General features: G+C 38.4%; 1 protein-coding gene and 1 pseudogene across 10 annotated transcripts in view; one reads left to right on the forward strand and one right to left on the reverse strand.

Moving 5' to 3' along the window:
* The window catches only part of MAP7D3 (MAP7 domain containing 3), a 31,611-nt gene extending 8,185 nt beyond the window's left edge, over nucleotides 1–23,426 (forward strand). Inside the window, exons 5-19 of one of the 9 annotated variants that reach the window (XM_081043574.1) lie at nucleotides 2,708–2,822; nucleotides 3,355–3,459; nucleotides 6,402–6,494; nucleotides 7,567–7,695; nucleotides 10,484–11,193; nucleotides 11,760–11,884; nucleotides 12,146–12,354; nucleotides 13,585–13,714; nucleotides 15,411–15,549; nucleotides 16,543–16,647; nucleotides 17,657–17,710; nucleotides 18,938–19,043; nucleotides 20,198–20,393; nucleotides 21,295–21,569; nucleotides 22,174–23,426. In XM_081043574.1, coding sequence (XP_080899700.1) covers nucleotides 2,708–2,822; nucleotides 3,355–3,459; nucleotides 6,402–6,494; nucleotides 7,567–7,695; nucleotides 10,484–11,193; nucleotides 11,760–11,884; nucleotides 12,146–12,354; nucleotides 13,585–13,714; nucleotides 15,411–15,549; nucleotides 16,543–16,647; nucleotides 17,657–17,710; nucleotides 18,938–19,043; nucleotides 20,198–20,393; nucleotides 21,295–21,569; nucleotides 22,174–22,181 — 2,499 coding nt within the window. In that variant the 3' untranslated portion in view covers nucleotides 22,182–23,426. The remainder of the gene's footprint in view (nucleotides 1–2,707; nucleotides 2,823–3,354; nucleotides 3,460–6,401; nucleotides 6,495–7,566; nucleotides 7,696–10,483; nucleotides 11,194–11,759; nucleotides 11,885–12,145; nucleotides 12,355–13,584; nucleotides 13,715–15,410; nucleotides 15,550–16,542; nucleotides 16,648–17,656; nucleotides 17,711–18,937; nucleotides 19,044–20,197; nucleotides 20,394–21,294; nucleotides 21,570–22,173) is intronic. The other 8 variants (XM_081043578.1, XM_081043575.1, XM_081043577.1 and 5 more) reach the window with 8 other exon arrangements.
* Nucleotides 14,115–14,626, reverse strand: LOC308494432 (large ribosomal subunit protein eL36-like; annotated as a pseudogene). Its single transcript has one exon. The product of its transcript is annotated as a large ribosomal subunit protein eL36-like (transcript).
* Nucleotides 23,427–24,021: the final 595 nt, after the last annotated feature.

A 24,021-nucleotide genomic window follows, 5' to 3' on the forward strand; every position in this document is an offset into this window, starting at 1 on the left:
TCCATGGTCCAGTACCACCTTTTCTGTCCTTTTGAACCTTTTTCATTTCTTTTTTAAATTTTTTTTTTATTGGGGAATATTGAGGAACAGCATGTTTCTCCAGGGCCCGTCAGCTCCAAGTCATTGTCCTTCAAATCTAGTTGTGGCGGGCACAGCTCAGCTCCAAGTCCAGTTGCCGTTTTCGCTCTTTAGTTGCAGGGGGTGCAGCCCACCATCCCATGCCGGAATTGAACCGGGAACCTTGTTGTTGAGAGCTCGCGCTCTAACCAAGTGAGCCATCTGGCTGCCCCCTGAACCTTTTTCTATGGTTGTTTATGTCTGTCTTTTTTCACAAATTCAGTATTTGATAGACTCTCAGAATTTCTGTCACTCTCCATTTTCCTCTGTGAAACATCATCTTAATTTACTTACCTATGTTAAACAGAATAAGAGGGAGAGAAAAAGAGAGAGAGAACTAAGACAGAAAACCAAAGAAAGCAAAACAAAACTGTGTGTGCAAAGTGGGGGAGGGTCCCTAGAGCAGAGAGATAGTCCTAGGGACTGAGAGAAAAAAATACCTTCTTGGAGAAAGAGGAATCCGAGAGAGAGAATGCAGCAAAATGACACTGTAGACAGAAAGGAAGCCAAAGACGTGGCAAGAGAAGAGGCAGAAAGACAAAGAGAAAAGGCATAGGGAGCTGGGAAGTCCCAGCAGAGCAGGGGCCATGGGACGCTAAGGCTGGGGCAGGGAGGTGGGGGCTACAGTGGTAGATACATCTGAGCCACAGACACTGGAAGGAACCGCGGAGCACAGAGGGTCAGTGCATTTGAAAACAGCGGTATAGGATTCTTCAGAATCAGAAATGTTTTATGATACAAAATTAATCTCTGTTTTTAGTCTTTCTAGGTTTCTAAGTAATTTAGAACCACTTTCTGTTAGAAAATATAATTTTTTAATTGAAGTTTATTGGGGTGACAATGTTAGTAAGGTTACATAGGTTTCAGGTGTACAACTCTGTATTACATCATCTATACATCACATTGTGTGTTCACCACCCAGAGTCAGTTCTCCTTCCAGAAAATACAATTTTAAAATATTACCTACCGTTAGATAAATTTTATTTTAAGAATTACAATTGCTGTTCTCCGCAGAGGATATAGATGATTCCATTTTCCTGGTATGTTTACCCTCATCGCCCTCAGAGAAACGGTGGGGACATTGTAAGGATGATGTTGCTAAGAAACGGTCGTTGTCAAGGAAAAATAGAAAACCTTCTGGCCCTGAAGTTGATTTGCTTACCTGAGGATAGCCTATGGTATGCTATAGCACAGGGATGAAAAATATCTAAGAAAAGAAAACCACCTCATTTCTGGAAGTGGCGTTGTTTTGCCATAGTGTGACATTTACATTTGTGTAGCTGTTATCTTGAGCAGTTTAAATTGAAGTTGAGGTCAAGACAAACACATGGATTATTTTTTAAAAAACTGTATTAGTTAACACCAGAATTTAAGATGTTATAAGTATGGGTATAAGAGATGACCCTGACATAGATTTCACTTCTATGTGTGTTAGTTGATTTTTTTCCTGCCTCATTCTAAAAAGAATTTCAGGCATATTTTAAAAAATACATACCATACCAGGTGATAAATGCTTGAGGGAGTCAAGCAAAGGGGGAAATTAAAGTAGGAAAATAATAAAACTTAAGGTATTATTAGCAAACACAAAAGTGGACCACTCAGTCTTTATATAGTTGCTAGAAATTTCCTAATGATATAAGCAGAGGGATATACGGTCAGTTCCTCGATTCTGATTCATAAGATTAAAACCTAGTTATTTAGGAGAAGCACTGATAACTGAAGCATCTCTATTTTTTTTTTAAAGGAGTGATCTACTTTTTTTTTTTAAGATTTTATTGGGGAAGGGGAACAGGACTTTATTGGGGAACAGTGTGTACTTCTAGGACTTTTTTTCCAAGTCAAGTTGTTGTCCTTTCAGTCTTAGTTGTGGAGGATGCGGCTCAGTTCCAGGTTCAGTTGCCCGTTGCTAGTTGCAGGGGGCACAGCCCACTATCCTCTGCGGGAGTCGAGGAATTGAACTGGCAACCTTGTGGTTGAGAGCCCACTGGCCCATGTGGGAATTGAACCAGCAGCCTTCAGAGTTAGGAGCATGGAGCTCTAACCGCCTGAACCACCGGGCCGGCCCCACATCTCTATTTTTTAAAAAATTTTATTGGGGAACAGTGTGTTTCTCCAGGGTCCATCAGCTACAAGTTATTGTCCTGCAGTCTAGTTGTGGAGGGTGCAGCTCAGCTCCAAGTCTAGTCGCTGTTTTCAATTTTTAGTTGCAGGGGGCGCAGCCCACCATCCCATGTGGGAGTTGAACCGGCAACCTTGTTGTTGAGGGCTCCCGCTCTAACCAACTGAGCCATCCGGCCACCCCTCCAGAAGCTCAGCGTTAGCTCTTTGTCTTCTATTTAGTTGTGGAGGGCGTAGCTCACTGACCCATGTGGGAATGGAACCAGCAACCCTGTCGTTCAGAGGTCGTGCTCTAATCAACTGAGCTATCAGGCTGCCCCAACATGTATCTATTTTTAACTTTTACCTGATACAAAAGATTTTTTGCCTGATATAAAAATTTGGTGATGGTGTTGTTTTGTAACCCACATATCAAAATTATACTAACCACTATAAGGAGTATCTAAAAATTGTTGGCATATATTTTCAATAGGAAAGATTCAAAGCTGTTCTCTGTCGTACTTTGGAGCGGAGTAACACTGTTGATCAACGCCAAAAAAGATGGTCTTGGGAAGGCTCAATGACAGTGAACTCCGAAAGTAAAACTGGTAATTAGTACAGCTATTAAAGTTCATTCATGCTCGTATTTAAATGCTGGTTATTAATATGAGGTTGTTTTTGCAACAAGGTTTTGAGTGTTGCATCTTAAATGAAAGTCCTGCCATGTATTCTTTGGTAGGTACAGTTCTTCACCCGTGTTACGAGATTGCAAAAGAAACAGGTGAAAATTTTATAATTTTATTTTATCCAGTATATCCAAAATCTTACCATTTAAACTTATAATCAGTTTTTTAATGATTATAATAAGCTTTATACAGTGCATAGTTTAAAAATAAATTAAATCTGCCCTATTTACTACTGATGTGCTGTAAATTTTCCTGTATATGGATATAATTCTATACAATTTCATAAAACATAAGTTAAATATATATATAGTTTTTTAAGAAATAACTGGCAGTGAACATTGTGTACCTAATTAATGCATGTTTATGCTCCATGGAACTACATCATGAACTCAAGTTGTTTCAGCTAATAATGCTTTCTTAAAATATGAGTACAGTAAATGTTATCTTTTCTCAGTTAAGAAACGATCTGTATCTACTGAAAAACTCGAACAGGAGACTTCTGGTTTACACAAACAAACAACTGTGTCATCTGCAGGTCTTCAGAATTCTGTTGCCAAAAGTGAGTAGTTATTTCACATATTCTGCTGAATTTCAAATTAATGGAATTAGTTCCTTATATGTATTTTTATAGTATCACTTATTATTTTAGATTGTGGAACATTTAGATTTCTTTCAGAAGAGCCCCACATTGTTTTACAGTAGGTAGAGTGGTCATTAACATTTTGTATTTTCAATATGCCAATGTAAATGTCAATATATGTACATACAGTGGTACCTTGGTTTTCTTTTTTTTTTTAATTTATTGGGATGACAATTGTTAGTGAATGTACCTTGGTTTTTGAATGTCTCCGTTGACAAACATTTTGGTTTATGAACACTATAAACCCGGAAGTAAATGCTTTGGTTTTCGAACACGACTCAGAAGTCGAACATGTCACACGGCTTCCGCTGAGTGCAAGATCCTGAGACCTAGCTGTCGGCTGTTTTCCAGTGTTTCAGAACTCATAAAACCGAGGTACCACTGTATATAAAATCAATATATAAGTATCAGTATAAATCCTCATTTTGTGGTTTGTGTATTAATCATATCACATGGTTTTGTTGGCCTCAGGTAGCCCAAACCAAAACATATTTTGACCAAAGGACATTGCCATTAAATGGCACAATAATTTATTTTAAAATTAATTCATATTCTTTCTAACCTATAAATGAAATAGTTTTTTCTAGGGACTAGTTAAACTAGTTATTCAATTTTCATTAAGTTTCTTGAATATTACCTCATTTAAGGAAAATAATAGCACATATTTGTTATTCACAACCTTGCAAAATTGACAGGCAAGTATAATTACCTTTCTGGTTTTGTAGTTAAGATCCCAATGAAGTTACCTACTATGGATACTTCAAATACCTTTTGCTCTTCGTGTTTGCCCTTTTAATTAGTGTTCCTTATTTAAAAAAATTGTTAACTGAATTGTGTCAGTAACCATTTCTGGCTTGTAGCACATGGTGCTTCTCTCACTGATAATTGAAATGGATTAGGTAACCATACCCATCAATCAAAAAAAAAATCTTTTTTTCTTTCTGGAGATGAAAATAGAACTGATCTTGGCGGGAAAAAGACATGGCCAACATTCCACAGCATTCCCTCAAACTTAGCTATTAAAAAGAAGAAATACAATTTGTGTGCTTTATGGACTGAGAAAAAAGGAATAATTATGGTTTGAATTTAAAAAGTGTATTTTTTTTAATATTAGGTGCCTTGACATTTTTTGGAGCAATGCTGATTGCTATAAAATTCCAGTAGAGCAAAAGATTCTGGATCTTATTTAAATTATAATTAATTGTAGCCGTGGTTAACTTAGTGGGAAAGATTTCCATTTTCTTCTAAATATTGTAGTTTCAATATGTTGAAATTATTTTTGTTTTGCTCATACTGCATTATGTTATTTGTGCTTTTAGGACTCATACAATTTCCAATGATGAGCTTGCAAGGTCTTTTGTCAGTCTGGGTGCATCACATTTTCCCTTGTAATGGTCTAACAAAAGTTGATCCACTTACCATTGTTGTCCTCAATATTCTTTCCCAAAGCACTTTTATGTATAGCCCAGGTCCATTCATAGATTAATATAGGAAGATTTTCTCTAGCACCTTGCTTGTCATATAGTAAAATTAATTTTTTTCCACCAACTCAGTCCTTTAGAAAAATTAGATAACATTCGTTGCAATGTCATTATATACTTTCATTTTAATATATCTTAATTTTTTCACAAGTCTTGACTATGTTTTACTATCTAATTGCTTTGAGGAATTAGCAAAGATTTTGCCAGAGGGACAATACATTTTTTAATATAATGAGCAAACACTGGTGTGATTGCATTATTGTCTACTCGCCATATTAATGAGACTTGTAAAGAGACCGGACAGGTGATGACTTTCAAGGTAATGATTAGTTGTTGCACTAAAGGAGTAATTGCAAGTAACTCTTTAAATGATTCCTTTGCTAGTTTTTAATACAAGAAGGTATGTGTCAAAGATATTTTGTGAAATAACTTGCTTAAAGGTACCGTATATTGCACACCCAAACATGATGAATGTTGTAATTAATGATTTCAGGAAAAATAAAATCAATATTGGCAGTGGCTTGCCTTTGTAAAATCCCTTCAAATTGAAATGAAACCTGTTCAACCTGGAGAGATGAGCATTTCAGACCCAAATGAAGTTCATAATCTAACCTGTAATATTTTTAAAAAACCCTATTTTAAGTCTTGGCTGATTCAAATAGTCTATTTTTCTTCTCATTACTGACTCATAATAACTATTTGTACTATTTTGTCATTTCTTGTAGTATGTTAATAAAGGATGTATGATTTAATCACCTGATTAAATCAATTACACCTCTGTAGTTAATGATGCTGAATTCTATTATCAATTCAAGAATTTTAAAATGACGATAGATTGTCAGTATGCACTTTAATTTGCAGGTCCCCAAAAAAGAAGTTATTCTTTAAAAAGACATTGCTTAATATTTTGAACCAGAATGTTTCAAGTGAAATGGAAATGTCTCTACACAAAACAGATTATTTCCCCTATTAATGGTTTGGGTTGCTAACACTGTACATCTATACCATATGTTGATCATTTTTGTTTGAAAAAATACTAGTTACAACTAAAGTATAAGTTACTTTAGTAATAGATGTCATTGATTGTGTCTAAAATAAAAGGTTGTATATGTCTAATTTGGGAACTTTGATGTCAGATAGTAACAGACATTTTCCCTCTTAATTTTTACCGTTTTTCTAAATAATTTTCAGATAGGTTAAAAGAGGAAACTAGTTTTAAGTTTGGGGATGTAGAATCACATAATATTTAGAATTTAAAGACATTTTTACAAGTAAGTACAGAGAAGATAGAAAATGTTTGGAAAAAGGAGTGGCTCGCTTCTGAAATAATATATTTAAACAGTTTGTAAAAAATAATATTCCTTTGCCCTTGATCTCCAGAAAAAACAGAAAAGAGGATAAACTCACCTTTGAATAGAAGAAATAGCAAACAGCATTCACCTACGGAAACACAACCAGTGGAAAGAGAATCAGGTGGTTAGTTATTTCTAAGTACCAATCTTAACTAGTGGTTTAAAAGACATATATGTCTTTTCAACATTCAGTTGCTTGAAAAGTCATTCCTAAAATTGAAAGCCAAAATATCCCTTAACTAAAAGTGCTTTGGTGCCATGCTTATTTGGGTGAAGACAGAAGAGTCTCTTTAAATGAAATAATTCTGCCATCATCTGAGCAAGTGGTCTTTAATGAAGCTGAGAAACTAGATGACATATGTTGGAAGAGATAGATTTGTACCAGAGGACTTGATTCGCGTCAGTCATTTCATCGATTTGTATTTCGAAGTTCTAAATTACCGGCCACATTTGGAACTTCAAAGCTTTGCTCTGTTGCTTCATAGCATCACCCCACATCTGTCTTTTGCTCATGTTTTCCTTGCTGATTATTGCACACAGAATTTCACAGTTTTTACTGAAGTACTTCATTTAAGGTAATTTCTTTCTAACACTTTCACGACTAATTTTTCCCTGTCAAACATGAGTGTTGCTTTGAACCATTCACTTACAGAAGACCCTCCACTTCATTGATTTGGGTCACATCCTATTACAACAAATGTCATTGTCATAGGGATCTTTATGACCATAAAAACTTACTGGAGCTAGATATTTAAAACAAGATTTCACTTTTAGCAAAAGAATTCTGTCAGTCCCTTAGAGCTTTTGGCAATGGACTTGACCAGTATGACCATCAGTGGTACATATCTGTAGGAAACCATGTCAAAGTTGTTATGTCATGTACAACTTCTTTTTCCATATGTGGGTTCCTCCACAGAGACTCCATCCATTGGGTATGGTCTGTTAAATATATTACCTAGATTCCTTCATTGGGGTTACTGTGGTTTGTTGGGGCCTTTCCACCTTTATCCAGGTATTCTCTTCCCTAACAATACAGTCTGGCCAGGTGACAGCATTCACTAGTATGTATGTGTTATTCTCATTGCCTCTGTTTCTTGGCTGAGAAAGTTATTTGAAGCAGCTCACATTGATCTTTCTTTCCAATATTTTTGAGGCCTCAAATTGAATCCTTTTTGTCTGTTCTCATCATTCAGTTCAGCACCTGTACACCGATCTTTGGGAGAATGATTTAATCATGCGCCTGATTGCCCCAACAAAAGCGTCAATAGCCAGGAGCAAAAGTGCTGCTTCATTGTCAGTCCCTGGAAAAGTATCTCCTGCAGGTAACAGGCATGGTAGAAAGCTGGAAAGTGTTAGTTTTTGCACTTAAAGAATAGGTTGTATCACTTAATTCATTGCAGTAATGCATGAACATAATTTGAATCAATAGTTTTCCAAATGAGTGATTTTACCCAACATTTTATGTTGCATATTTATTTTATGACTTCTAGCATGGTAGAGCAGTTATCTGGGTAATATCATAGGTGATATATAGGATGAGATAGGCAATTTTGGTTGATGGTTAAATTTTTAAGTTCTGTGAGTTTCTTGACCTGTACTTAAATGTGTCACAGTACTGTAAAAAGTACTGGATTTTAAAAGTATAGAAAAACTTAATATCAAAGGAGAAAGTTTCCTACTCCACCTTCCTTTTTTTCCTAAAATAGGGAAGAATAATATTGAGCTGTTCTTTAGCTTTTAATTAAGAACATATTGTTAGTAAAATAAAACAAATCTTCAGGGTTTTGTGGATTATCTCATTGATAGGTTACATATAGTGTTAGACATGCCTGTAGGTAGTTAGAAGTCCTCAGTAATGGAGAGCTCTAATACACTGTTAGCATCATTTGTTTTCCCTTTTTATCTCTCCACTTTTTCCTTTCCAGAATATATCCCACTCCTTTGGATTTTTTTCGTCAATATTCATATGATTAGTAAAATAAATCAAAATGCTCTCCTAGGCTTTCTGGTAGTGCAGTTTTACTTCTGTTGGTTAGAATCCCTGGCTTTGTTTATGCCCAGTTATATGTATGTCAGACTATTTTCTGCCAGTCTCCCTGTAATCTGTTGTAAGGTGTTTCTAATTACTTTCATTTTAGTTTTTTTAATTCAAGTTTATTGGGGTGACAATTGTTAGTAAAGTTAAATAGATTTCAGGTATACAATTCTGGATTAAATTGTGTGATCATCTATAAATCCCATTGTGTGTTCACCACCCAGAGTCAGTTCTCTTTCCATCACCATATATTTGACATTTTATTTTAATGTATTACTCCCATCAAAAACCTTAATAGTTTGTCTTAAATTTCTATAGTTAATAGAAATCTAGTTATTATACTTACTATATTTTCTGTAGCACAAGCTGTCAGTGTTAAATAATGTAACCATTTAGGCACATACAGATATGTAAATAAAATGCTTTCTCCACCAAAAGTGAGGGACTAAAAAATAACAATTCAGTCAAATTTTTAAATTCTTAAGTAGTCAGTCTTTGGTAATGTGTTCTTTTTTATTATTTGATGAGCTCGTATAAAAATGTGCCACCCATATTTAAAGATAATATGACAAATTTACTAAATCTTAAGGAAGCCAGTACCAAATACCTTTTTTAAAATGTTTATTTTCTTTATTATATAAGCAATAAATATTTAGTGTAGAAAATTTTAAATATAATTTCCTATTATTACAATACCCACTGACCACTGATAAATGAATAGTTTTCTTTTGTGTTCATATTTTTTTTCACACAATGGGATCATGACCTGCTTTTCTTTAAACTTAATATATAATATTTTTATGTTCATAAATTGCATATTATTACTCTTAGTGACTGCCTCAGTGTAGTCCTAATTTTCTGTTAAATATTTGGATTATATTTTCAGTTGTTCCAGTATTATAAACAATGCTATAATAAGTAACTTTGTACATTTTCATTTATTTATCCGATTTTTTTTGCTAAGGATAAACCTAAAAGTTAAATTGCTGCAACAAAGAGTATGTACTTTTTTAAATGGCTTTTGATAACATTATTGTCAAAATGCCCTCCGAGGAGGAGCATATGCAAATCCACACTCCCACCAGCAGTTTATAAAGTTGCCTGGTTCCCAAGACTGGTACTAAGTATTATCATTTTTTTTCCATGTATTAGGCAAAAAACATTTAGATTGTTAAAACTTTTGAGGAGATTGCGGAGATCCAGCCCATTGTGATTAATGTCTTATTACAGTTTTTTTAAATTAAGTTTATTGGGGTGACATTGGTTAATAAGATTATTTCAAGCGTACATTTCTATAATACATCATCTGTATATTGCATTGTATTCTCACACCCAGTTTAGTCTCTTTCTTTCACCATATACTTGGCCCCCTTTATTTACCCTCTTATACCTTTCTCCCCCGTTACCCTTTGGTAACCACCATACTGTTGCCTGTCAGTGAGAGTTTTTGTTTCTTTGTTGCTTTCTCTTTTATATCCCGCATATGAGTGAAATAATATGGCCCTTGACCTTTTCTGTTTGACTATTCCACATAGCATGGTATTCTCAAGATCTATCCATGTTGTCGCAAATGTATAATTTTTAGTATGGGAGAGAAAATGCACTGTTTTACATTATATTCTTAAACAACCATGTACAGAGTGTCTTACATTATCACCAGTAATGGTAAGTTCTCTGGCTCGGTGCAGTTGTTTAGATTACTTTTAAAAAGTGTTGAAGATCTTGTAATTTTCTGTGAAAATCATTCTTAACTATATATAGTGTGATTAAAATAGAAATGGCTTATTGCGAACATCAAATTTGGAGAAACATCTTAAGAATCATCTGCAGTGGATTATTGCTTTCACAGTGTCTCTATTGGTGGTGGTATTTCTGAAATACCAATTTCGTTGTGCTTCTGTTCTGCGTCTGATTCATGGCACTAAACACATCTGTGTTGTATGTAATCCCTGTCATTTCCTAATAAACACAGTCTCTCTCTCCTCTCTCTCTCTGTTTTGATGCTGTTTCATTGTGCATTTCTGTCTTGTCAGATTTCTAACTGTATGAAATTTCACTCTCTCATTCACCCACAGGCATCCATAACCCTATAATACGGTATATAAACATGCCCTTGTTTAGCCATAACGGTGATGAATTGAAGAATACCCCAGTGCCTCGCAAGTCAACAGTAGCAATGCCTCCCCAGGAGAAAGTAGAAACACCCTTCAAGGTGAGCCTGGAAGCATCCCCCGGGCCGAGCTTTCAAGGGCCCCCCGGGCCAAGCGTGGAAGGGCCCCCCGGGCCGAGCGTGCAAGGGCCCCCCGGGCCGAGCGTGGAAGGGCCCCCCGGGCCGAGCATGGAAGCAGCCCCTGAGGTGAGCGTGGAAGCACCCCCCAAGGTAAACATGGAAGCAGCCCCTGGGCTGAGCGAGGAAATGCTCCCTGAGAGTGTGGAAACATCACCTGAGGGGAGCGATGATGTGTCCCTCGTGAGTGTGGATCCATCCCCCGAGGTGAGCACGGACTCGTCTCTTGACTCAAGCGTGGACCCATCCCCTGAGGTGAGCACGGACTCATCCGCCGAGGTGGGCATGGAAGTGTCATCATCTGAGGCAAGTGTGGAAGGGTTCCATGAGCCTAGCATGGAAGCATTTTATGAGGCGAGCATGGAAACAATCCCTGAGGAGAGCACTGAAGTTTCCCCTAAGGAGAGTGTGGAAGCATCCCCTGAGTCATCTCCCGAGTCATCCCCCGATGTGAGCGTGGGAACATCTTCTGAGGTGAAAGTGAGGAACATTCCACAGGTTTGTCAAATGCCTTTTATTGACCAATCTTCTATTAAAATCTGTATATTTAATTTTGTATAGCTTGTGTGGTAGGTCCCATTTCAATACAAACAACTTATTTATAGCATTCTGCAATAAAATTAATAAAATAGGCTAAGTCATTTTAATGATTTAAAATTATCGGATATTCATTGTACCAGAATTTTCCCCAAAGCTGAAGAGTTAATTTTTGGTAGAAGGGAGAAAATGTAACAGTTTATATGAACTATCCTTCTAAACTCTGAAGAGAATTTTATTGAGAAATATTGCAAACCCTTCATTAGGATTTAGAAATAGAATTAGATTTTGAAGTAAAATATTTCTTTTAAATTAATTATTTCTTTGACTCGCTTGAATTGTGTATTATGAATTGTTAGCCTTGAAGAACGTACTTTTTGTACCTGAATTTCATGCATGAAAGGAAAATTGGGAGTTGAAGGAGCTAAAATCGTGTATTATTCAGAATGTTTTCTCTTAAAAAGAAAAGCCAGCTTCAGTAAGGTAAATGCTAGTAATTTCTTATCTGATTGTATTGCTCTGTTCAGAGATCACAAATAGACATACAGGCCTCAAACCGTGTTACCGAGAAGCAACCGTCATCACACTTACCGTGTTATAAATGGCCATCTTCTGCAAGTGGATGGCGTCCACCCTCTCCTGTCAGTGCTAAGTAAGTAGCTTATTTGCAGCTGTTCCTGATATGTGTTTTACCAGGATAAATTTTACATTAGTGTTTCATAATTGAAATAATGCAGTATGCATGGTAATGTAAATGTAAAGAAAAAACCTTTAGTAGACAAAGGACTTACCTTTGTCTATTATAAAATATTATGGTATCATATTTTATGAAATAATGCACTAAAAATTAATTGGCACATATTTATTACAAAACCATATCAGACTTCCCCCATTAACTATTACTTCTTCTCAGCAGGCAAATCCAAAAGAATCGGTCCCCATCGCTTTCACCGGTCATGTCAAAACAATCAACACAATGTTCTCTTTCAAGTAAAATAATTCCTGATCAGGGTACTGAGTTTACACAAAGTGCATTAGGTATTATTGGAAAGAAAAAAGAGGCTTTTTCTAAAACCACTAAAAGCTCTGAGGCTGTGACCCGAAAGCATATGGCCTGTGATGGTAAGTTCCTTCACTGAGAAGTTAATATTTTAGCAACACAGAAAATGTTAAGGTATGGGAATGGTCAACTTCTCTTTATTCCCTAATTCAGAGACTTTAGGGAACAAACTTTCTTTTAGGTAAAGAGAATTTACACACTGGCACAGTGTTTACTTATCATCGTCAGAGCTTTTTACCCCCACTCCCTTGTTTTGGAAAATCCAATTTTGGAACTGATGTTAAAAGTACCAGTTGAATGAGTGTATCGGTCTAGGGGATCCCATGGGCCCTTGCAGCAATGATAGTGGATGGTTCTATGAATGGCCCTAAGCTATGTTTCATCCTTGGAGAGAGCACATGTGGCCATTTGTGGCTGAGTGGGCTTCCGTCAGGAGCCGTATGTAGGTCAGTTGCCGTACATAGGCCATAACGTGTGGCAGTATGTGGGTACCTGAAAGTACCATATTGGTATTCTGTCTGTCATATGTGTTCTTAGTAATATCCATGGACATTATAAAATTTTAAATACACTGGGGAATTTTGCTTTTGAAAGAATTCTACAATGAATTCTTTGTAACAGGAACAATATTTTAAATTATTCATTCCTGATGGCTTAAAATCCTCATTTTCATATGTGGTTTATTTAAAATAAAGAAATTAGTCACGTGGACTAAAATATTATAATATGCCTTCATGTGATCATCTTATTTTGCTGATAGTCTTGGTTTCTTTGATTATTTATAGTTAGCCATTTTATGATCAACCAAATATTGTAATACACTTATGAATGGTTAGCTAAACAAAAATTATTTACTAAAAATGCTGCACAAAGTTTAAACTGTATGCTGGATATATTTTTGTTTAGTCGAGTATTTAAGGTTTGTGCGCTTCCCGTACCACATATGAGCTTGTTTTCCTCTATTTCAGTATAACTTAATTTTTTCCCCATAAGATCAGTTTAGTCAGGCATCTCAAAACCACTAAACCAAAGTAGGAGGGAGGAGTACATTATTTCATTTTGGAACAAGTAGTTGTTAAAAAGAAACAAACTACTTCTGTTGTTGAGGGGGGGACGTTGTGGTTTTAAACTAAATCTGTTATATATAAATCACTTATAGATTGCTTTTTATACATTTTAGACCGTGCACATATTGTTTGTTTTTTATGTTGTTGGTTGTCTTGCGCCTCTTTGTTGGACTGAGAGGCACTGAGTTGCCTAAACTAACTGTTTCACATGTTAATTTAACCTAGAATCTGGTAATAAAAGTACACAAGGGACTATGAATGCCAAGGAGGCAACAAAAATTTTGGCAGAAAAACGACGCCTTGCTCGTGAACAAAGAGAGAAGGAAGAAAGACTACAAAGAGAAATGGAGCAAAGGTTGGCACAAAATCATCCTTTCTATACTGAGAATCTTGATCGGGGCCCAAAGTTTGAAAGTCAGAACTTACTCTCAAGTTAAATTTATTATAAATTCTCAAAGAGTAGTTGACTTTCTTCAGAAATGAGTCACTCAGTGCCTTCTAAACAAATGTGGGAAGCATGTCAAACAGAAAAGACACTGGTATGTAGATGGGTATAGGTCCCTTTCGTGTTCGTGTGTTATGTGCCCTCAAGATGCATAAAGAGACCCTAACTCATGTCAGGGTCCTGGCTCAGAAGTAGCACCTGAGTGATCACACAAGCCCGTTTCTGTTGGCATTCACTGGTGTCAGCCCCTATCTTTATTCCAAAGGTCTTTTGTAACTTCAGAATTTGTAGAAGTAAAAAGTATACTTCCTCATGTTTTACTAAGGGTGCTTTCCAGTGACCTTTGGGACACCTGAATCTCTTCAGTTGTTGCTGGAAGGGTTTCCTGTGGGCAGCAAATCTCATGTAGAGTTGTATGCATTCTAACTTGATCCAAAGGTTTCTTGATCCTCCATCTTTTTTTTTTCTGAAAAGGTTTTATTACACACAGAGGTGATAGGGCTCGGTCCTCCTTGGCTGCTGCCTTCCTCATGGCTGCAAGGACATTGCTCAGCTCCTCTCTCTTCCTCTTGGCACGGATGTGTGTCTCCGCCCTTTTCTTGATGAACTTCAGGGCCACTCGTCCTTAGAGACCTTGAGCAGCCCCATGGCATGCCACTCAGAGGGGCAAAGCCACACACACACCTCTCGGATCATGTCCTGCATGAACTTGGTATGCTTGGTGAGGCGCCCGTGGCGGCGGCTGTGCCTTGGCTTGCTCACGTGCATGGCCATCTCGTGGCCCTTGTTGAGGCCCATGGCCATGGGGTAGTGCAGAGCCATGGCTGCTGCTCCTCAATGGCTGCTGTGGGTTACCTCTTGATCCTCCATCTTAAGGCCAATTTGAGTCGGGGCCCTATCATGTAAACCTCTGTCCACTGCCTGCAAAGAATAACTATAGTCTTGACTTTGACTCAAGTATTATTTTTTGAAATATAGTCACATGCTTTTCATATACTTTATATGAAACCTTTGGATCAAGTTTGGGAGAAAGGAGGAGAAGGAGATATTGTGAATAGCAAAAAACTATAATTTGAAGAATATTATTCTTTGCTTCATGTAAACAGAACTGATTTAGCATTTTAAAAGCCCTGAATTTAAAAGGTCATTGTGGACTGGGCTTTCTCCTCTGGGTACTACCAGACCCTCCTCTGAATTATCCGTATCCCACTCCCATGTGAGACGGGGTGTGAGCATGTGTAAGTAAGGCTTTTTGGAGAGTCCCACGTGTCTAAAATGGTTAAAAAGGAGTGATTCATTTTCTCTCTCTCTCTCTCTCTCTCTCTCTCTCGCTCTCTCTCTCTCTCTTACTCTCTGTCTCTGTCTCTCTCATGTTTTAAGATGTAAAGTAGCCCACCACACGATAGAAATCTTTCTCTACTCCCAAGTGCTAGTTTCCCCCATATAGAAAGGGTGAAAATGTGCAAATCTTGTATACTAACAACACAGAAAATGTAGTGAATCTGCTGTAAATATAAATTGTGCTTACTGCAAGCTGTATATATATATATATATGGTAGAGACCAAGACAAATACTAAGAGTTATTTCAATATTCTGTGTCATTAGGAAAGAGAAAGACATGGCAAAGAAAGCAGCCGATGACCCAGAAGAAGAGTTCTCTAAATTTGACGATCGGCAACAACTAAAGGAAATGGAAAAGAAGACAGAATGTCGGGACCAAGAAGACCAGAAAATGTTACAGCAGGTTTGCTCGCTCTTTATCATGGGATGAGGACCAGGTTATAAAATTCAGTTGAAACCCAAAGCAAAAATCTGTTTCTCCAAGAAAGAAGATGAACAGATGCTGCCCCATCCTCCCTGGGTGCATTTTTACATCACAGTCTAGCTAATACCCCACACCTCTGCAAGTCATTCTCGGCCAGTCTTGGCAAAATCCTACAGTGTTTTCCAACTGAAACAAAAGCAGAAAACAGCAAATTATAGATTAGCAGTCCTTTAGTTTGCTTACATAAACAACATTGCAGCTTGGTTTCAGGAAATCCAAACCACTCACACAGATTAAACATCCTATGTGAATTTTCCCAATCCCACATTCTACAGTGACACAGCTGCACCCACACATGTCCCAACAGATGAGATAAAAATTATGAATACCTCTAACACCTTTAAAGTCATCAAACGCACCAATAAGAATGTCTCACCCATGTAAATTCAAATCACCAGGTAAATAAATCCCCAACCTGAGCTCAGACTATACCCAGTTTAAATAGCCTAATTGATATTCCAGTTTTAGTGTATCATTCATCAAAATCAGTTATATGTTACATAAATAACTGTATGCATTTGCATTCCTGGAGAAGGTACCTTTAAGAATCCTCTCGGTGCTTTTGAGAAGTGTAAGACTTTTGGCTCCTGTTGCTATGTTAATGGATAGCTACACAATCACTTATATACTTTGAAACTGTAGTGGTCTTAGAACCACTATTAATGATAACCCTGAGGTCCTGGAGGGGACTAACATGATTTCTAAATCCTCAAGATAATCGTTAGCTTGCTTTTGTACATTTTAGCTACTGCTTTGAAAACCGATAATCCTTATATGTCTTATATATAGGTACTCTCAATCAAAAGATTACATGCTTTATGTTGGATAACGTTTTACTGTTTAACTTTTTAAAGTGTTGTCTGATGTCATTCAGATATATTGAAATGAACCATTTTTGTACACATTTCCTAGAAAGGGGAGGCCAAAATAAAAGCTCAGGAAGAGGCCGAGAAACGCAAGAAGGAGCGGGAAAGAATTATGTTACAGAATTTACAAGAGAGGTTAGAAAGAAAAAAGGTACATTTCTCTCTCTGTTTTGGGGGTTTGGTTCTTGGTTTACAATAATGTTAGCCACATGATATCAAAACATGGTTTTGAAAATCACAAATAAATGATATGCTAGCCCCAGATTGTTTTCCCACTCTACCCTCCTCTTACTTATCCAGGGAGCTGCCCTCTCCTACCTAGAAGGGTCTCTTTTATTGACCATACCTCTCCGTCCTGGACCACTGGTGGCCATTACAGTGTTGCTTCAATATAGCAAAGCTCTGGGAACAAAGCTCCCTTGAACATAATTACTCAGGGCATGTAGGGGTTGTTGGAAGTTAGAGTTTCTTGTAAACCGGGCTGGAAATTGCAGCCACTGAGTGGGAAGGAGCAGAAAGTGCAGTTCTCTCTGAAAGGTGTAGGCTGTTGGTAAGGTAGGACCTCACTTTGTGTAACACATGTGGCTTGTCTGGGAGCAAGGAAGGGCCCCGTCCTGGCTGAGGTGCTGCAGGGCCTCTGTCAGATCAGTCACCCGAGGAGGCTAGAGAGCTACAGCTCTCCGCACTTTCAGGGAAAGAAGTGTATACCGGGAAAGGAATTTTTATCCCTCCTATGTGTGTGTTCTTTCTCGTAACAAAACCTCTGACAGTGTTGCAACATTGGGGTACATTCTTTTCATTAACATTGACTTCAGTCATGGTGTACTCAGACTAAAATGATGTTAATAAGTTCTAACTGGTTTGCAATAATATGTGCTTAATCTACATAATGAATTTCGAAGTCTGCAAAATTAAGAGTGATAAATCATTTGGATAAGAAGTACAATACTGTTATTGTACAACTATCAACACTCAAGGCATTTTCTAGATAACTGTGAGACCGGGACTGGAAGAAGCAACTTAACTGCTGGTTAAATCTGTGGCTTTGGAGCAGTCGCTGATAATTCCCTTCTGGAAAATGGAAATAGTCAACTTCTTCAGGACCACTGTTTTGTTTTTCATTTGTTTTCATGTTTGATATTTTGTTTTCTTTTAAATAGAGAATTGAGGAAATTATGAAGCGGACGAGAAAGACAGATTCGAATACGTCAAAGGTAGTCTCCGTGCTCCTACCAACAGTGCATAAGAATTCCTGTTGCTTCACATTCTTGCCGACTTTCTAAGTTTTGCCAATATGGTGGTAATGAAATAAAGTATTACATTGCATTTCCCTGATTATTAAAAAGGTTGAGCATGTTTTCATATCTTTAGTTAGCTTTCTTATTTTTCCTTGTGTGAAATGCTTGTGTAGGTCTTTTGTCCAGAACTTTTAGGCTGATTTGTCTTTTTCTTACTAATTTGTAGTTCTTTAAAGGTTCTAGATACTGCTTCTTTCTTGGTTATGTGTGTTGCAGACAGCTTCTCCCATTTCATGGCTTTGTCTTTTCTGAAAGCTATCTTCTGCTGGATATTTTCATATTGTTGAATTTATCAATATTTTTTAATGACTGATGGAGTTGGGTGTGTTTTCATATGCTTTTTGGCCATTTGGAGATTTGGGTTGGGGAAGTGCCTTTTTAGATCCTTTGCCTGTGTTTCTATTAAGTTGCCTGCCTTTCTTTGGTTATGAGCCCTTTGGATGTATGCATTGCAGGTATCAGCCCCCAAACTGCAGTTTGCCTCACACTCTCCTAATGTCTTGTGATGAACAAGTTCGTTTGAATGAACTCAAATTTAGTCATTTTTTTTCCCCTATGGCTACTGCTTTGGTGGGTCTGTCTCATAAGTACTTGCTTACGTCAGTGTCTTGTCTTTTCAGGACACTTTTTCTCCAGGTTCTGTGCTCTTTACCCTGTGTGCTACAAAACTGACGTTTTGCTGGTTTACAATTGCCCAGTTTTGGTCATTCATATGATTTTGAAATTTTAGAATAGAAATGTCAATTCTGAAAAGTCTTGGGAGTCGCCATCTCAAAGATCATATAGCTCATTGGCCTATGAAGTTTTACTTCAAGTAGCAGCCAAGAAGTTTTTTAGCTATTCACCAATTGGCCCCACCTTCGCTTAGTTAGGACTCTGAGTGGGCATATACCGTGTGGTGCCAACCCAAAATTCTTGTCCCCTGGCTCCCACTCAGGGAAGTCTTTCATTCTTGAGTGCTTTTCCCTGGCTGACAGACACCACTAGGACTTGTCCCCTGTAAATTCTTGGCGCCAAAGAGGTTAGATGTTTTTATCTTTTAATTGAAAGTTAGCCATCAATCCGTGAAATCTGTCTTTGAAATAACTAAGTCGTGATGATTGAATATATAGATGGAACCATGATTTTCTTTTTTCATCATAGGCTGCGGAAACATCCCCCAAGGACATATCCGAGGAGGACGAGGCAGATGATGAGGACGAGTCAGAAAGTGATAACGAGGACTCCTTCGATGGCTTACATCCATCAGGTTTTCTCGCCATTTGCGTTTTGTTAGTCACTGTTTAAGAGCTGGACTTCCTAGGTTCATCCAGGGGCTCCTCCCCTTCTGAGCTGTGTGGCTTTTGGCAAGTTACTTAACCTCTCTGTATGCTCAGTTTTCCTGTCTGAAAAGGGGGAAGTTACTGTGTCATCCTAAGGTGGGCAAGAGATTTCAATGAGATAATCCGTGTAATGCTAAGAGAACAGTGCCTGACACATAGTAAACTTGCAATAAATATTAGCTGCTACTGCAGCCGTTATTTTATAGGTTGTGTTGAAAGACTGCAGATGGCAGCTCTTTCTCAGCTGAAGGTGAGGCTTACTAGCATTTCATAGTTCAGGGCCTCCTATGGCATCCATGATTGACCACCGATGGAATGCTACTTTCTACCGCATTGAGAAAAATTAAAATCATGTCATGATTATGAGTGTCCTCTAAAATATACTGTTGATTCCCTTATGAGTAGGGACCACTTTATGGCAGCAGTAATTGGCATCTGAGAAAACACTCTTTGTCCACCCTTTGTCCCACAAGTCAAGTGCTCTATTAGGTACTGGGATACAGAGATGAAGAGACGGTGCCCTCAGCCTTGAGGAACCATAGCCAGTGGGGAGGTAGACATATGAGTAAACAGTGATACTGCCACAAGCTGGTTGCATTAAAAAAAGTTTGGCCAAAATGCAACGAGAACATAGCAGTAGGAGCAGGGTAGGTGTAGGGTCTGCCTCAGGACACTGGTAAGGTTAAGGTCGATGGTAGCATTGGAAATGAGACTGAAAGAGGCAGAATTGGCTTGGTGGGTAATCGGAAGGAAGGGTAAGAAGCATGTGCAATCCTGTCCTTGGCCTGGCATACTTTCCTGGCAAAGGAGCGAGGGCCAGTTCCTTAAAGGTGGCCCCTTTGTGCTTTGTGGGTAGGGCAGGGAGGCAGGCAGGTGTACTAGACTGTGGCCTGGGCCATGGTTGTGGGAAGCACAGCAGCTTAGGGGCTGCCGGACCTGCCTCCCCAGAGTCCTGCCTGTGACTTCCTGCCTTCAGACAGGTTTCCCTCCCCTGCAGCCTGTGAAGATGACAGACTCCGCTCTTCTTTTCTTTGTTGTAGAAACTCCAGTTATAATTAATCTTGTTCCTTTTTTCCTCTAGCTTTTGTAAATGGCATGGATTCATCTACAGACTTCAAGACAAATTTTAGAAATGTGAAGAACACCCCCAAGCTGGTGTTTTTAGACCCCAGTTGTGGCCAAGTCTATAAGGAAACAAAAGCATCTTTTAAAAAAAGTGACATGAAAAACTTCAGACAAAACGTGAAAGACCCTTTGGCTAAGGCCAAGGGTACCAGGTGAATCACTCGGCAAGCTTATCAGAATAAACTTGGTGGCATTATGATTGTCATTTTTAGAGTGATACATGAAATTAATTGAGCTCTTAGTTTATACCAAACACTATGTCAGGCACTTGACTTACAGAAACAAACTAATCCCCACAACAGCCTTGCTAGGTAAGGATTAGCATCCCCATCTTTACAGATGAGGAAACTGAGGCATGGAGAAGTTATGGGCCATATTTGCCTAACATCCCACTATTAAAGGGCAGAGCCCAAATTCACATCCAGATACATCTGACTCCAAACTCTGCTTTGTTTACACTGGTTAATGGTGTCTCATGAAATCAGGTCATTGACTGCTGAATACCAGGCCGTTTACATTACCTATTTTAATTCTCATTGCACCTCTGAGTTCAGTATTAATGTCCTCGTTTGACATATGGGGAAACTGAGAGTCACATTAGGTCAGAAGAGTAGGAACAGACTTAGAAAGGGAGACTCTTTGGGCAATTGATTGCCTGAAAGACATTAACCTACAAGGTCCATGGAAACGCTCCACCGAGAGGCACAGTGATGGTGTGGAAAGAGCACTGGAGCTCGAAAACCCACATTAGTCCTCCGTCTTAACTGGCCATGTCCAGGGGGCAGCCTGAAGTAGGGGACAGGGTCAGTGGAGCCTTCCTGCTTCACTGCTCCTAGCCCCTCAGCATGTCCATGGAACCTAGGTCTCTGTAGGACACAATTTGAAAACCAGTGTGTTCTGTGATGTTCAGGGCACCTTCCCCCTTTCCCATTTTATGAAAGTTCATTTACTTCCAAGGTAATTTGTAGAAGTTAATTAAAGTATAAAGTTTCTTTCAGGACAAAGCTCTGGTTTTGGGATAATCAGGATTCTAAGCAGAACATCTCTTTCCAGACTATCTACCAAAAGAATGACCAATCAAGCAGCAAAAACCAGAAAGACAATCGAAACCAGCAACACCATGGGACCTTCCAAGAGTGTATGTTCGAGGGCACAGGGATGGACCTATGACAAGATCCTAGATATTGAAAGTGAGAGCGAGCCACTTATATCCAGTGTCCTTCCTGATAGCCAAAAACACCATCTGAAAGGTTCCACGACATTCCACCAAAGTCCCCAGACAACTTTAGATAGCCAGAAGAGAAACAAATCTGATTCGGCTCAGTCGGGTAAGGCTTCATCCCATCTTCATTTTGCTTGAAAGGCAGTTGGCCTTGAACACTCCTGTGCTCTCTGCTGTTTCAGGATCGTCTTGGTACCATGTAACTTTGGAGGTGAGGGAGAAGACAGTGGGTCTAAAAGCTAGGTTAATGTCACAGAGTCTTCCATCAAGTTAGTTTTGAGAGAGTAAATGACTTGATTCTAAGTTTTATGTCCTGCATTTCCTGCCATATAATACAAAGTAGGTTCTTTTCACACCTCGAATCCCTCAAATTCCTCTGCACTGACCCATGGCTGCTTTATAGCACACCGGTTATCATTTGGGGCAGAAGGTTAGTGAAGTCAGAATTCGCCTCTCAACCTCTTTCCAAAACAAAAAGGCTTTTGTTTTTCTTGACATGAGAAGCTCTCTTTGAAATTGAGAGGCAGCATGGGCTCATTTGGGGGTTTAGGGGTGTGGGGAACATGACACACTGAGTACCAGTGTGTCAGCAGCTCCAGGGGGGCTGCCGAGGATCCGGGCCCACCCTGAAGGAAAGGCGGCCAGGGCCCAGTTACTGTGAGACCAGCATCTTCTCTACTAATCTTTCTTTTCTTTATCTCTCTGGTCAGATATGTAAACTTCGTGCAGCCTGGAAGAGAATTTATCCTCCACTCTGGGTTTCAACTTCCAGGCCCATCCCCAAATTTCTCCACCTCTGACTTGAGCCAGGCAAAGAAAATGACCATCAAAAAAGGGGGAAATATCAAAAAGTCATTTTAACAGGTCTCAGAAGATGCTCGTATCATCTTGACTCTTGCCCACAAGCAAGGGTTCTGAGTAAAGAGCTTCGTTTTCCTGTAAAAATCGCCATTATCTCTCATTCTTGTGTTTTCCTGCCACATGCGTGAGTGTGCATCAAGGGTGTCTTTATAAAATAGTAACTCTTGAGCTTTTAAAAGAATCTCTACTGAAAGAATAATCTTCTCTCAGTATATATTTGAAATCTTAATGTTTATTCTATTTAATAATTACATCAACAGCAATTGAAAACTCACATTTGATCTTGTAGAAAACTCAGTGGGTTATGGAAGGGACTCAGCATTGCTCACAGGAGCTTTGCTGGATGGTTCCTAATATACCAATACCGAAGGGTGCAAAAAATGCTACAGCACATTTACGTTATGTATGTATATATGTGTATGTTGACCTCTGCCGGAGCCTGCCAGCTGAGTGCACAAGCCCAATGCTGTGATCCTAGAAAGCGTGATCTTGGAACAGTTAGCATCTTTTGTGCTCTTGTCAGTATTTCCTTTTGAACTACATAATGGGGTTGGTCTACAAAAACGTATTATTTTTATGGTGTACATCAGGCAGTATTTGGCCATTGTCTGGCGGGCTATGTTTAATTCCTCTAAATGTTTACTGTGTACAGTCTTTCTATTTGTGTCCTCACCGTCCTGCCCTTCAGTATCCACTCCGGCTTGGGGCAGGGCATCGAATCCTGCTTAAAACCATGGACTAAAACTTGAATGCGGATTAGTTGTCCTAATGCTAGTGAGTTTTCTGATGAGTCACAAATAGTTTGAAGCAGGCCCACGTTGCTTTCTAATCACCATTCTTTGATTAGTAAAAGGCAGTAATTATTCTTTCTGATCCCCTAGTTCTTTGCTATTCAGAGTACTGTACCTTTGTTACCTGTTAGAGCTTGGTGCCTTAGGTTTAAAAGTTATTTTTATACACTAGTTCTTTTATGTAGAAGGCAGAGACAATCATCCTAACACAGATATTTCTGATATTTTTCTGCACAAATGTCACATGTTGAAAAACTATTACACCTCCATATAAATGTGTGCTCCACGAAATAAACTTTGCAGGTAAAGCCAAGTTTTCTTTTTATTATAATAACACAAAATGTACTGGTGGTATTATAAAGGTGACACCAATTTTTAACCAGGCTATGAACACAGGCAACCAGCAAGTTCAAGAAATACAGAGGGTGCCAAAAAAAAAAGGTATACACATTTTAAGAAAGGGAAACTATAAAATTATAATCCTGAATATAACAAAAGATGAATGCAAGTCACATTTTGCTTCTGCAATAACAAGAGGTGCTCGAAGTGGTTCCCATCAGCGTCCAGACACTTCTGATTATGGCGAACTACTACTTGAGCAATGTTGACCAAACTTAACATCTCTTAAAATGTGTAGATATTTTTTTGGCACCCCCAGTAATAATCAGACACTCTGACGCACCTCTTCAGCTAGTAGGTGATTTGGCAGTTCCACCTGTGGGACAGTGAGATGTGAATTTTCAAACTGGTCTTTCTGCTTGTTATTCCCCGTAATGGCTCCGGCTTATACCTGACACCAGTGATTAAAGTACCTTTGTTTTTACTGTGGTAAAATTCACATAAGTCACCATTCAGTGGCATTTAGTACATTCACTGTTGTGGAACCATCAATTCTATCTAGTTCAG

This window comes from Rhinolophus hipposideros (assembly GCF_964194185.1).
Source record: "Rhinolophus hipposideros genome assembly, chromosome: X".
In the NCBI taxonomy this organism is placed as follows: domain Eukaryota; kingdom Metazoa; phylum Chordata; class Mammalia; order Chiroptera; family Rhinolophidae; genus Rhinolophus; species Rhinolophus hipposideros.